This window comes from Saccoglossus kowalevskii, chromosome 2, assembly GCF_978046115.1.
Source record: "Saccoglossus kowalevskii chromosome 2, keSacKowa6.1, whole genome shotgun sequence".
Classification (NCBI taxonomy): domain Eukaryota; kingdom Metazoa; phylum Hemichordata; class Enteropneusta; family Harrimaniidae; genus Saccoglossus; species Saccoglossus kowalevskii.
This window is the reverse complement of record NC_140642.1, coordinates 19,067,000-19,081,093: the sequence shown is the minus strand read 5'-3', so window position 1 is coordinate 19,081,093 and position 14,094 is coordinate 19,067,000. Positions and strand designations below refer to the sequence as shown.

General features: G+C 39.6%; 2 protein-coding genes across 3 annotated transcripts in view; one reads left to right on the top strand and one right to left on the bottom strand.

Annotated features, from left to right (window-relative positions):
• Window positions 1-8,180, bottom strand: part of LOC102801952 (uncharacterized) — a 47,083-nt gene extending 38,903 nt beyond the window's left edge. For both annotated transcript variants that reach the window (XM_085492606.1, XM_085492607.1), the window contains exon 1: window positions 7,831-8,180. The gene's annotated coding sequence lies outside the window, so the exon portion shown is untranslated. The remainder of the gene's footprint in view (window positions 1-7,830) is intronic.
• A 643-nt stretch (window positions 8,181-8,823) lies between these two features.
• On the top strand, window positions 8,824-12,640 carry LOC146748255 (uncharacterized). The gene is made up of 2 exons (XM_085505120.1): window positions 8,824-10,072; window positions 10,290-12,640. Exons 1-2 carry the CDS (start codon window positions 8,824-8,826, stop codon window positions 12,638-12,640), a joined length of 3,600 nt encoding a protein of 1,199 aa, XP_085361246.1.
• Window positions 12,641-14,094: the final 1,454 nt, after the last annotated feature.

The following is a 14,094-nucleotide window of genomic DNA, read 5'->3' as shown; positions in this document are numbered from 1 at the left end:
ATAAAAATTGGATATCGTTTGTTTCAAATAATGCCATCATCGGTACAACATGCAATTAATTATTCATGAAGACGTTTTATTCAGACAGAACAATGAGTGATAGTGACAGATTAATTTACTACTGTTATCATTTCTTAAGTTCAGGCAATCACTTCATTAGACCACACCGACATAAGTTTATGGATGACATCCGCGCGCGCATTAGTTTTCGCCTGTTCAATCTTTGATGACGAGTCTCCACAGATGGGTTTTCTGTCCGTAACTTTCCGACTCATATTGTCGCAAAGCGCCGGCTTGTTGTGAAACTCGTTTTGGACTACCTCAAAACGTCACAATTTTGTCGTAAATGATCTTCTGCACATGCGTATTGTATTGCCGGGAATTCCAACATGGCAACCACGTCACCATAATACGTGAGCATAAAAGTTCAGAGGAAAAACGTAGGAATTGTTTATAAAATTAAATCAGTGTGGCCTTACGATTCAACAAATCACTGAAAAGTCACAGCGCAACACATTTCAGGTTGAAAACATATTTTTATCGTCTGTACACGTTATCCTCATTGAATATCTAGCACACAATGTATCGCATTCTATAATTACAACAGCTCTAATTTTAGTAAGATCTCAGAATCTTAACAAATGTTACTTTTCTTTTGAGAAATGCCTACGAGGCACAATTCATTTCTGGGCTTGATACATGTCTATCACATAGCTAATATGGTATAAACAATTTAAATTTTTCCAACCAAATTCATATTTATATTAATTTTTCTTTAAATGGACACAACATTCCAACATCTTGTGAAAAGTGACATACAATCACACATGTAAAATACATTGTATAATTTGCATAAAATTGCACTGTGTGGTGACTGTGAAGTTTTGAGTGTTCATATTAATCATGAACATTTTCGTGTAGTTTTCAATAATTCACTGTATACCCTCCAAGCTTGAAATTAATCAAGAACACTGTGTGAAGACCAAACTCAGTATTTTACAAATTTGACTGAAAACTGGCACACTTGCCACTGTACTTTTAAATTTCAAATCATGCACACCAGAGGGTAGTGAACAGTGATTACAACAGCCGTGCCTGTGTTTACAGTATCTATAGCTTTGAGTTTCTTGGATGGGCAGTCAACCGTGGTGCACTCACAATATTAAGACACACAGGACTGCTTAGCTAGAGTTACTTTTAATATCGATTTCGTTAAAACAAACAGCGGTAAATTCCTTTCAACGTGACAGCTTTCCTACTATAACATACAAATCAAATGTGTTATATTTCTCACAATTGTATCTAGCGTATACGTCAAATCTACCGTACACTTTCGACAGAAGACAAACCGCTAAACTAGAATGTATCGCACTACATAGATTAGCAGATATAAATGAAGTAAAGGGCAAATAATCATGAAAGGCAGCGCATGTTCGAATTTCATGTAAACAGACAATGTATTTTATACAAGTTGTATATGTCGCTATGGATTCCTATCGAACAGAACGCAGCACGATCACCACAGCCCCCTTTAAATCCAATTTATTGCAATGGCAATGGAGGCTTTTTTTTATTACACATCGTATCATGTAGTAAAACTTTATTTTGCGAAATTATTTCGTCTGTCATAAAATGCAATACAGGTGGAGTGAGATGGAAACGGTTTTACAGTCTCTCTATAAAACTAATACAAAACCCATTCCAATATTATAACCATGGTAACATTATTGATTTGTAATTATATTTCAGTTAACTAGAATATTCTATGTTCTCAAGAAAAACGAAAACATGTTATATTTAAATTTTTTTTTTTTACATAATCAGAATACCCTGGTACTAGTATTATAAAATGTTACAATTACAAATAGATAGTTATAAAAGCACTGCCAGTTATCTGTACAGCGTGATGCTGAAATTAACTTGGATTGTGTATTTGTTGGACAATTCTCTTATTAATAGGCAAGGCCCATGGAATGTGTACACAATTGGCTATGCTGTCACACCAAGCTGTTGCAGTAATCCCCACATGTGTGATTGCGTTAATATATTATGCTGATTTCATATCAAAAGCATGCAGTATGCATTGGTGAAGGCCCAAATATAAGCTGGTAGTTATATTGACAGCGAGTAGTTGCTATGGCAATGGGGAATAAACAAAATAAAACTGGATGTATAGTCAACAGGTGGTTTGTATGTGTGGTAAGTATTGTATGACTTTAGAAAAAGTTCTTTTGGTACCCCAACCCCTGACCCTAACTTTAACCCTACCCCTACCCTCTAGTGCTCCCCAATTTAATTGTATAAGCCTGCCTCTCTTAAGGGTACCATAGTTATCTAAAGGTACCGGTATATACAATTGATTTGGGGGGGCTTGGGTGAGGGTTGGATTTAGGGGTGTAGGGTACAAACAGAACTCTTTCCAAGACTACAAGCCATACAAGGTAAACCGTGCCAGAAGGTATGACCATAGTCATTTGAGGTCAACTGTGTCAGAAGGTACGACCTTAGCTATTTAAGGTCAACTGTGCCAGAAGGTACGACAGCCATTTGAGGTCAACTGTGCCAGAAGGTACGACCTTAGCCATTTGAGGTCAACTGTTTGAGAAGGTATGACCTTAGCCATTTGAGGTCAACTATTTGAGAAGGTATGACCTTAGCCATTTGAGGTCAACTGTTTGAGAAGGTATGACCTTAGCCATTTGAGGTCAACTATTTGAGAAGGTATGACCTTAGCCATTTAAGGTCAACTGTTTGAGAAGGTATGACCTTAGCCATTTAAGGTCAACTGTGCCAGAAGGTACAACCTTAGCTATTTAAGGTCAACTGTGCCAGAAGGTACGACCTTAGCTATTTAAGGTCAACTGTGCCAGAAGGTACAACATTAGCCATTTGAGGTCAACTGTGCCAGAAGGTACGACCTTAGCCATTTGAGGTCAACTGTGCCAGAAGGTACAACCTTAGCTATTTGAGGTCAACTGTGCCAGAAGGTATGACATTAGCCATTTGAGGTCAACTGTGTCAGAAGGTATAACCTTAGCTATTTGAGGTCAACTGTGCCAGAAGGTACGACCTTAGCTATTTGAGGTCAACTGTGCCAGAAGGTATGAACCTTAGCCACTTAAGGTCAACTGTGCCAGAAGGTACGACCTTGGCCATTTGAGGTCAACTGTGCCAGAAGGTATGACATTAGCCATTTGAGGTCAACTGTGTCAGAAGGTATGACCTTAGCTATTTGAGGTCAACTGTGCCAGAAGGTACGACCTTAGCTATTTGAGGTCAACTGTGCCAGAAGGTATGACATTAGCCATTTGAGGTCAACTGTGTCAGAAGGTATGACCTTAGCTATTTGAGGTCAACTGTGCCAGAAGATACGACTTTAGCTATTTGAGGTCAACTGTGCCAGAAGGTATGAACCTTAGCCACTTAAGGTCAACTGTGCCAGAAGGTACGACCTTGGCCATTTGAGGTCAACTGTGCCAGAAGGTATGACATTAGCCATTTGAGGTCAACTGTGTCAGAAGGTATGACCTTAGCTATTTGAGGTCAACTGTGCCAGAAGGTACGACCTTAGCTATTTGAGGTCAACTGTGCCAGAAGGTATGAACCTTAGCCACTTAAGGTCAACTGTGCCAGAAGGTACGACCTTGGCCATTTGAGGTCAACTGTGCCAGAAGGTATGACATTAGCCATTTGAGGTCAACTGTGTCAGAAGGTATGACCTTAGCTATTTGAGGTCAACTGTGCCAGAAGGTACGACCTTAGCTATTGGAGGTCAACTGTGCCAGAAGGTATGACATTAGCCATTTGAGGTCAACTGTGTCAGAAGGTATGACCTTAGCTATTTGAGGTCAACTGTGCCAGAAGGTACGACCTTAGCTATTTGAGGTCAACTGTGCCAGAAGGTATGACATTAGCCATTTGAGGTCAACTGTGTCAGAAGGTATGACCTTAGCTATTTGAGGTCAACTGTGCCAGAAGGTACGACTTTAGCTATTTGAGGTCAACTGTTTACTACAGCTTGACAAGCAAGGAAATAATCCCTATTGTTTAGGAGCGTATTTATAGTATACCTGGGCCTTTAAAAGAGCATTTAAATAGTCAGGAATTGTCTTTGACAATGTTGCATCTTCTGCAATTCATAGCAAATAACGTAATCCCTGCAGAACAGAATGTCTAAAGATCCTAGATATTTCATTGAAATGATTCATAATTTCACCAATCAGCGTACTAGGCATATGTGTGCAATGCATTGTGGGAGTTCACTTCTCCTTAGTAATTGAAAACTATTATGACAAAATTTGTCAAATGTTTTACCAATATTTCCTTATATTGATACGCTGTTTTCGTCCAATGTGATTTAGCCAAATTTCAGAAGAAATTACCCCACTAGACTTGCCCTATAACAGCAGTGACCCAAATCTATTTGGTCTGAATTAATGATGGAATTCCTGGACTTGTCCTAAAACAGCAGTGATCCAAATCTATTTGGTCTGAATCAATGATGGAATTTCTGGACTTGCCCTAAAACAGCAGTGATCCAAACGATATTTGGAATTCACAAAAACCAGCTAGTGTGGTTAATGCAATTCCGCACATATCCATGAATCAGCCATGCACAGAGCACTTCACATCTATCAATCACTGACCCTCCTGGACTCTGAATAAACCTTGAACCAACTCAACTCCCTGGGAAGCGCACAACCATAGACATGTAATTCATCAATAAGTACTTAGAGCTGCCAGGTGCATATCACTCATGTTTACAGTACATGCATAGAGAGAAGCAATTTGAACAACTATATCTCAAAGACACACTTGCCATAAACTGATATATCAACAGGACAAGCAATGATTGCAACTTAAATATGCCCTCAACTACTCATGCTGCACAGATGGCCAATCTAATGCAGTTTTAAAAAAAAGAGCATCAACCACACCTGTGCTGGTAAATTACAATAATAGATTGCCCACCACTGAGAATAATGTGTTATTTATAAACACTACAATGCCAGACAAGGCCATTAACACAATGACATCATGACAATACCCACCAATTTAAATAGACTCCCTAGCAACAAACATTGCAAAGGTTAAACCTTATTTTCTACTTTCTATGACATAATATTCATCTACAATCAAATGCATAAAAAAAAAATTGTTTTCAGAAGCTGAAAAAATTTATGACAAATTTGTTTTTCAATTAAAAATAAATTTGAATTTCTTATGGACAGTGATGACATGTCCATATCGCTTACACGGTTAATATCAGTATGTACTAGTATACAAAATAGATAGCAACACACACCTTAATTGTCTAATTTTTTTAACTCATTGAGTAAAGGACACACGTGTACATTCCAGCAGCCTGCATATGCTCACATGGAATAAATATCTGCCTTGATTGGAAATAAACACAGCATGCAATATTGTCAACACTGTTATATTATTTCTATTTGCTGGTATTGCGTTTGTCCCTGAACAATAAAAGGAACTGAATGCATGAGAGAATAAACAGTAATGGACATGCACTGCATGTGTTATTAGTTTTGGGGAAAGAGGGAAGGGGGGGGGGGGTAAATTACATTCCAGTATACATAGATAGTTTCATTTGGCATTGTCATATTTGTGGTACTGTGGAATACTTTATTTTCGCTGCTGAATTGCTGAAAAGGTATTTTGGGCGTTTTGCTTGGAATTTATTTTCACTGATTTTTGATGAGATTAATGTAAAATATAGGAAAAAATGTATATTCGCTGGATTTTATTTTCACAGAGTCATCCCTTCAGCGAAAATAGCGAAAATAAATTCCAAGCGAAAATAAAGTATTTTACAGTATTCTAATTGCAATGCACATGATACTAATAAATACTGTGTATATTTCAACTGGATTACAACTACCAGTAGCTGCAGAATTCTGGAAATCTAGTAGTTGAATTCAAGTTCAGGTTATCTATATTGACTCTTTTATTTGGAGCTCCATGTTTGAATCAAAAAAGAAAAAAAACACCACCATCTGGGAGTGCTAACACATAATCCCCACTACAGTTGTACAATACCATAGGAAAACTACAAATTAAATGAATTTATAACACATGACGCAAACAAAATAATGAGTTTGGCATTACACAATGTGAATATCTGACCTCAGGTTTTCAAACTCATTCATAGCGTCAGTCTGTTATCATGCTAACAAGGCTTTCAAATAAAAGCTTGCCTTTTAAATCAATATAAATAGAAACACCAAACACTGCGCTCAGCCATAGTAATCAGTATACAATGCTAAACTTACCTTTGTTCATTGGATTGGCAATAATGTCGCAAGAACATAATTACGTCATTTATAAACTAGACAGACAATATTCAAAATTTGTTGAATAAATTAGGTCTGAATTATTTCATATTCTGATTTTGCTAGAATCTTTGGAGACTTTTTTGCATTTCTGGCACCTTGCATTTCACATTCCTTCAGAATTCTAAAACATATACTGTAAAATACTTTTTTCGCTGAAACGACTTTTTGGGTGTTTTGTATGGAATTTATTTCCACTGATTTTTCACGAGTTGAATGTCAAATATAGGGAAAAAGGTATATTAATCATTCCCTCAGCGAAAATAGCGAAAATTAATGCCAGGTGAAAATGAAGTATTTTACAGTACTTTTAGCTGGGAAATGAATCAATGAAATAAAAATCCAGTGGAAATATCTTTCTCCACTACATGTATTTTAAAATATATTCATGTTCAATTTTAACAATTATTTATTGATGTCTTATTAATTCATAGACCCATAGATCCTCTCTTGGAGGACCCTCTATGATATACCTCCGAGTTCTAAGGTCTATGATTAATTTCATTGTTCAGTATTGTATCTAGTATTTACAGTGTCATTTTGCATCTATTGTTATTGATGTCACCCTATCAACACAGAAAGTTGAAAATAAACAGTAACTTGCAAAGAAAACAAAGTTGTCTTTTGTTTTGTGGTTTGTAATTCCATGTACAAAACAGCCAAAATGTCTTCCAGGTAAAATAATAAAGTATTTCGCAATATTCTTGATTTCTCCATTCCCCCTGCTTACTGACTGACTGAGGAACATGAGGTGTGAAGTGTGTATGTGATAGGTAGGGAATGCCCAGGATATATATGAAGACCAAAGTGATTAAGTCATCACATTGAAAAGTGAGTGATTCTTACTGTAAAGAACCATCCATGCATTGGTATTTTCGGCACACTTAGTGAAGCATGCAACGTTCCAACTAAGATGCAACTATGAACTAATTCACGTCCTAACTGACTGCTCCCCCCCCCCCAACGTTATACGAGTAACTGATTCATTTCAGAGAGGTTAAACGCGACGTTATTCAGTAGAGGGTCCCTCCCGCAGTACTACTCGCAAGTATAACGTGACTCAACTCTATTGAGAACACACTTTGCATTGTATAGTTCTACCAAACGCTTTGATAACCGCTTTTTCACCACGGTGCTGAAGCTGTTGACACCATAAGCCGCCGAACCCACGGTCTATTGTATTGGTGCTTTCGAATTAAAAATCCCATGCTGGTACTAAGCAGCACTTTAAATAACTGTCGATCGAAACCACCGGTAACATATATTCGAACTTGCTAGGGCCATGCATGATGCATACATACAGACGTCCTATGGATCCGGGAATCAGGATACATTGATACGGAACATAAGACTGCCGACATGATTGGCGGTCACTACCATTTTTACACTGAAATCGTGTTAACAAATAACATGGTTTCCAATAACGTAACAACCGTATATCAATATTCTACCACGGGACACCGTGAATGTGAGTACTCACCGAGTAGTCGAATACTATATCCACAAAAACATAGTTAGTGAGAATATTACACGAAAACGGCTGTACAATCCTAAAGCATTTTTCAAACGATCCACACGAGTACCTCTTCCGGTCAAACAGTACAGGGTAGATGTCGGAGATTTAAAACCGCTTCGAGCGATGGTGTATTTCCCTCAGTTATTGTTCACGCTGGCTACACTCTACACTGTGACATTAAATGATGTACACATCCTCAAGATCGCTATAATTATCACACAAACCGTCAGGGCAATTCCCGAGACCAAGCCAATTAACGGAGCAGGTCGTTCGTTTGCACAGCTTCTTGTTCATACGTTACGTTGAACTACGCCCTCATGTTTCAAGTTTATGTTTCAACCTACAGGGGGCGCGCTCAAGATTCCTCACGACTAGAGTTCACAACAAACACTCAGTACGAGTAATACAGATACAGTAATACGTTTCGCAAATTTTGTCATCGTATATCTCAATCCATAACACTTTCTAAGTGCTGTTTGCAAATACGTTTAAAAATAGTACTAATGTATGGCAATTCTGTCGGAGATTCATAATATATATTTGTATTCGTTTTCATATTGCTAATATTATTATTACATGTCATTTCGCTATAGTTAATTCGTTTACCTTTCGCATGAAGGATTCCTATGAGTAATTCTCGACCAATTAGAATCATTTAATTTCAGCCAATCATTTTACTCTGTATTGTATCTTTTTCTCCTGCGTACTTCATTTTGTATTCCCCGCTTACGTGTTTTCTCTCACGTTCGATACGCACCTATATAAAGGGCTAGTTTCGGAGTTTCGGGGCTCCTTATTCATGTGTTACATGTTTCTATGCCAGTTTATCCAGCAATAAACCATACCGTGTTTTGCATCCACATTGACTGTTTATTCTGCCATCAAGTTCAACTGAAGCGTATTATTATACCCCACATAATTTTGGTGACCTAGACCAGGATATCTCAGCTCAACACGATGTCAGAACAGCCACCACAGAACGCCGCTGCTGATGCCCAAGCAGTGGAGACGACAAACGCATTGGCAAAACTGAAATTGAAGCGAAGGAGTCAACGAGGGCAGCTCACACGACTTTTCAACAAAGCCGAAACCCAGAAGAAGCAAATCGCCGACGCGGAAGGCCGGGAAAATAAGCTTACAGAGATTGAACAACTCGTCGCGCTCCACTCTCTCCTGACCGACCGCTACGCAACGCTCATCATGCTCGAAGAACAAATTCTCGAACTCACTGAAGAAGCACTCTTTGATTCAGTCAGCGAAGAGAGCTCCGAATATACTGACGACGTATTCTGCAAGAATCACGCTCTGAACGTTTTCATTAACAAGATGAAGACAGAAAACGAACCGCTACTTGACACCGCAAGCATCGCGTCCGCCAACTCATCTAGAGGCACCTCATCGACAGGTACATCGTCTACCTCCTCAACAAAGACCGTCTCGCTACCCAAGATCGTCCTACCACAGTTTGAAGGTGACGTACTGGAATGGGCTAGCTTTTATGACATTTTCAGATCTTCGATTCATTATGACGACTCTCTCAGCAACGTACAAAAGTTCACCTACCTACGCACCATGCTAAAGGGCGAGGCAGCGCGAACTATTGCTGGACTATCTCTCACTGATGGTAACTACCACCACGCTATTGAACTGCTCTTGGAACGATACGGGCGTGATCACCTAGTTACCGAAGCACATATGACTTCGCTCTGGCAACAACCCACCAGCGACATCGAAAGTCTGCGTAGATTCTATGACGCGCTGGAAGGACATATCCGTGGTCTACAAACACTCGGAAAACCGGAAAGTTCTTACGGCGACCTCCTCGTTCCGATCATCCGCGACAAACTACCGGCAACCATTCGAAAGCAAATCGCTCGCGAAATCGGGGGAGAAGCATGGAGTTTACCTAATCTACGTAAAGCACTGCTACGCGAAATAACCGCGATCCAATCCGGGAACCCGCTCGACGAATCGTCAATCAACAATTCACGGTATCAACCGGACATTACTGCTACATTTCTTACAAATGTGCGATCTCCGAAACGCGATCCAAAATTGCGTAACACCAGCGCCAAATGCACCTACTGTAAAGGAACACACTTCACTTCGGCATGTCGCGTAGTAACGGACATAAACAAACGTTGGGAAATAGTCAAACGTGACAAACTTTGTTACAATTGTTTGGGAAGACATCGAGCATCGGAATGTAAATCTAAGTCAACTGTCGTACATGTAAACGAAGACACCACTCAACACTACACCAAGAAAGCCAACCCGCGACGGACGTTGCAACATCTGATACGAATCCAAATTCACCGGTTCATGTGACATTGACAAAACTCAACGACACCACAGGAACTCGCCAAATAATACATGTCTGCGTCCCGTACTTCTCAAGACTGCTATTATTCCGATATCTGTAGGTAATAGCCAGCCACTACAAGCTAACGTACTTTTCGACGAAGGGGCAAGCCGTTCATTTATCTCTCGTAAGTTTGCTAACGATTTAAACTTATCTCCTACACGCACTGAACAAGTATTTCTTTCTACATTTGGCGACAATACTGATCACTCACGAGCGTTAGACTTTGCTAGTGTCACAGCACACGATTTGTCGGGACATACTTCGAATATTGACGTACTGTTCATCTCTGAAATATCGACTAAACTGACAAACCACATCACTGAATCTATTCACCACGTTGATTATTTGCGGGGACTAACATTTGCGCATCCAGTCACAGAAGATAAATCATTCTCTATTGATTTACTTATCGGCGCTGACCAGTATTGGAATTACGTCGGGGATAACGTTATCCGCGGCAATGGTCCTACAGCGGTTTCGTCTAAATTCGGATATTTATTATCAGGGCCAGTTGACAAGGGTCAAAGGTCAACGAACGCAGATGTAAACATACTACACGTGTCTACCGAATCGCAACAACTCGACAGCAAACTCCAGCGTCTCTGGGATTTAGAAAGTATCAGTGTGACCGACGACCCCTCCGCAGAAGTACGTATGGATTTTGAAACTTATCGTGACACTCATTTGCAAATTGAAAACAAAAAATACATTGCGAGATTACCATGGTGTGATAACCACCCACCGTTGCCTACTAATTACGACGTCACAGTTAGTCGAACGCGCGCCATGCTCAGACGTTTGTCTCCTGAGTTACTCGACGCATACAACTCTAGCATCGAACATCAACTTAACAGCGACTTCATCGAAGAAGTCTACAATGATGATAATACTGTCGGACATTATCTACCCCATCGCTCGGTAGCAAAGGACTCTACTACAACCCTGATTCGTATTGTGTACGATTGCTCTTGCCGCCGAAACGCCAATTCCCCGAGTTTGAACGATTGTCTCCAAACCGGGCCTTCTATGATTAATGATTTGCCAGCCATCTTAATGAGGTTCCGTGCTAACAATATTGCGGTCTGTAGTGATATTGAGAAAGCATTCCTTAACGTGAGACTGCATCCCGATGAACGGAAATTTACCAAATTTCTGTGGCTGACAGACGTGAACAATATCGACAGTCCACTCAAAGTGTATCAATTTAAATCTGTGCTGTTTGGTGCTGTGTGCTCACCTTTTATCCTGAATGCTGTGATCAAAACTCATTTGGATAATAACTGTGATATTAATACTGCCAATCAAATGAAAGACAACATCTATGTCGATAATGTCATTGATGGAGTCTATTCGGAAGCAGATGCTGTTAAATACTACAGTGAATCTACGAGCCTCATGAATTCTTGTGGATTTAATTTACGTGCTTGGTCATCGAATTCTCCTGATTTGTGTGAACTTGCTACCCGAGATAACAAATATGAGCCCGCCGACGAAGTTTCTGTGCTTGGTATGCGCTGGAAAATTACACCCGACGTGTTGACACATTCTCGTGTTAACAGTCAACCTCAAGTCGCGTCGTTTATTACAAAACGTGACATTGTAAGTTTCACAGCGAGTGTATACGACCCGCTTGGATTAATTTCACCGGTATTGGTACGCGCCAAACTATTTATTCAACTTTTGTGGAAGTTGAAATTGGAGTGGGATGAACCACTAAGTCCTGAACTTTACGAACAATGGATCTTAATTGATGAGGATTTAACCGCTGCTCGTGATAATCAAATCAACCCGAAATATTTTGACAAGACTTCTCCAGGTGATACCTATCAAATGCACACTTTCGCAGACGCGAGCACTTCCGCGTATGGTGCTGTTGTGTTTCTTCGTCGCCAGCACGAAACGGCTCTTGTCATGTCAAAGACACGAGTCGCCCCTAAATCGGAATTATCTCTGCCGAAATTGGAATTAATGGCTGCACTGATCGCTACGAGACTCGGTAAACTCGTACTGAATGCTCTATCGGACAAATTCAATATAACTGAACATTTCCTGTGGTCCGACAGTCAAGCGACCTTGCATTGGATTAATAGCAGTAAGAAGTTGCCAGTATTTGTTCAAAATAGAGTGCAAGAAATACGCGACTTCACACAAGAATATAAATACTGTCCAACCGTGGACAATCCCGCGGACTTACTAACGAGAGGTATATCAGCTAATGACCTCCGTTCAAACCCCAAATGGAATTATGGGCCGTCATGGTTACCAGATCAACAAATGTGGCCAACATGGGATGTGAACAATGCTACTCAACTACATGTCAACATCACGAAGGAAGATGACGACCTCGTCAACCCGGATACTACTTCGCCAGTCATCAACGCAACCCACTGCCACAGATGGTATCACTAACATGCATGATGAAATCAACATCCCTACCAGTGGAAGTACAGATGATATACCATTGCCACAACGCAGATCACATCGTGACGCCGCAGCTGCCGCCAACGTCAGACTCAAAGATTTAATCTGAACTTTAGTGAAAATCGCACTAGATCGCACTAGATCAAAAGTTTACAAGTTCAATTTGTGTTCCCCTGAACTTGAAAAAAATAACTAGTAATTAGTGAACTCTTTTATCAATCGTTATTCGTTTATTCTCATATATATATATTATTCCTGAATGTGTACTTTTTCTCAAAGTCGGGAGAATGTCGGAGATTCATAATATATATTTGTATTCGTTTTCATATTGCTAATATTATTATTACATGTCATTTCGCTATAGTTAATTCGTTTACCTTTCGCATGAAGGATTCCTCTGAGTAATTCTCGACCAATTAGAATCATTTAATTTCAGCCAATCATTTTACTCTGTATTGTATCTTTTTCTCCCGCGTACTTCATTTTGTATTGCCCGCTTACGTGTTTTCTCTCACGTTCGATACGCACCTATATAAAGGGCTAGTTTCGGAGTTTCGGGGCTCCTTATTCATGTGTTACATGTTTCTATGCCAGTTTATCCAGCAATAAACCATACCGTGTTTTGCATCCACATTGACTGTTTATTCTGCCATCAAGTTCAACTGAAGCGTATTATTATACCCCACAAATTCTGGCTCAACTATATTTTTTTGCTTGGCACTCAACATAGAATCTAAAATTTGAAAAAGCTTCAACGTTCTCATCAGAACGGTGTTTAAGACCGGTAAACAGAACAATAGATAAAATAATAGGTAAAAAACAATACAAAGAAATGTAATTTATCCAAAAACATCAGACGATATCTGGTTTTACAAATTCATCCCAACCTATTTTTTATCTTTGTGAAAAAAAATAGATAATTTTACAATAAATGTTGGCAAATCTTGAACATATCATTTCTTCAGTTTTCATCTAACACACGGTGTTATTTCTTTACTTCTTGTTCTTATTCTCTTTCTGTTCCTGTCCTCAGATCACACATTAGTACCCTTGTCGTCATGGATGCCAGATTAAGGTGGCTGGAAATGACCAGCTCAGCATTTGCTACTTCATATACTAGGGTGGATCTGTTGGTTTTACTTCCCCCGTTTGGGTTCTGACTAGATGTTTCTATTATTTCTCTCACTAGGGTGGATCTGTTGGTCTTACTTCCCCCGTTTGGGTTCTGACTAGATGTTTCTATTATTTCTCTCACTAGGGTGGATCTGTTGGTTTTACTTCCCCCGTTTGGGTTCTGACTTGATGCTTCTATTATTTCTCTCACTAGGGTGGATCTGTTGGTCTAACTTCCCCCGTTTAGGTTCTGACTAGATGTTTCTATTATTTCTCTCACTAGGGTGGATCTGTTGGTCTTACTTCCCCCGTTTGGGTTCTGACTAGAT

What these genes read in the sequence shown, in the direction of transcription:
- LOC146748255 (XM_085505120.1), top strand. Translation starts at nt 8,824, where the DNA reads ATGTCAGAACAGCCACCACAGAACGCCGCTGCTGATGCCCAAGCAGTG. An exon ending in AAGACATCGAGCATCGGAAT is followed by an intron (nt 10,073 to 10,289) that starts GTAAATCTAAGT and finishes CGATATCTGTAG; the next exon opens with GTAATAGCCAGCCACTACAA.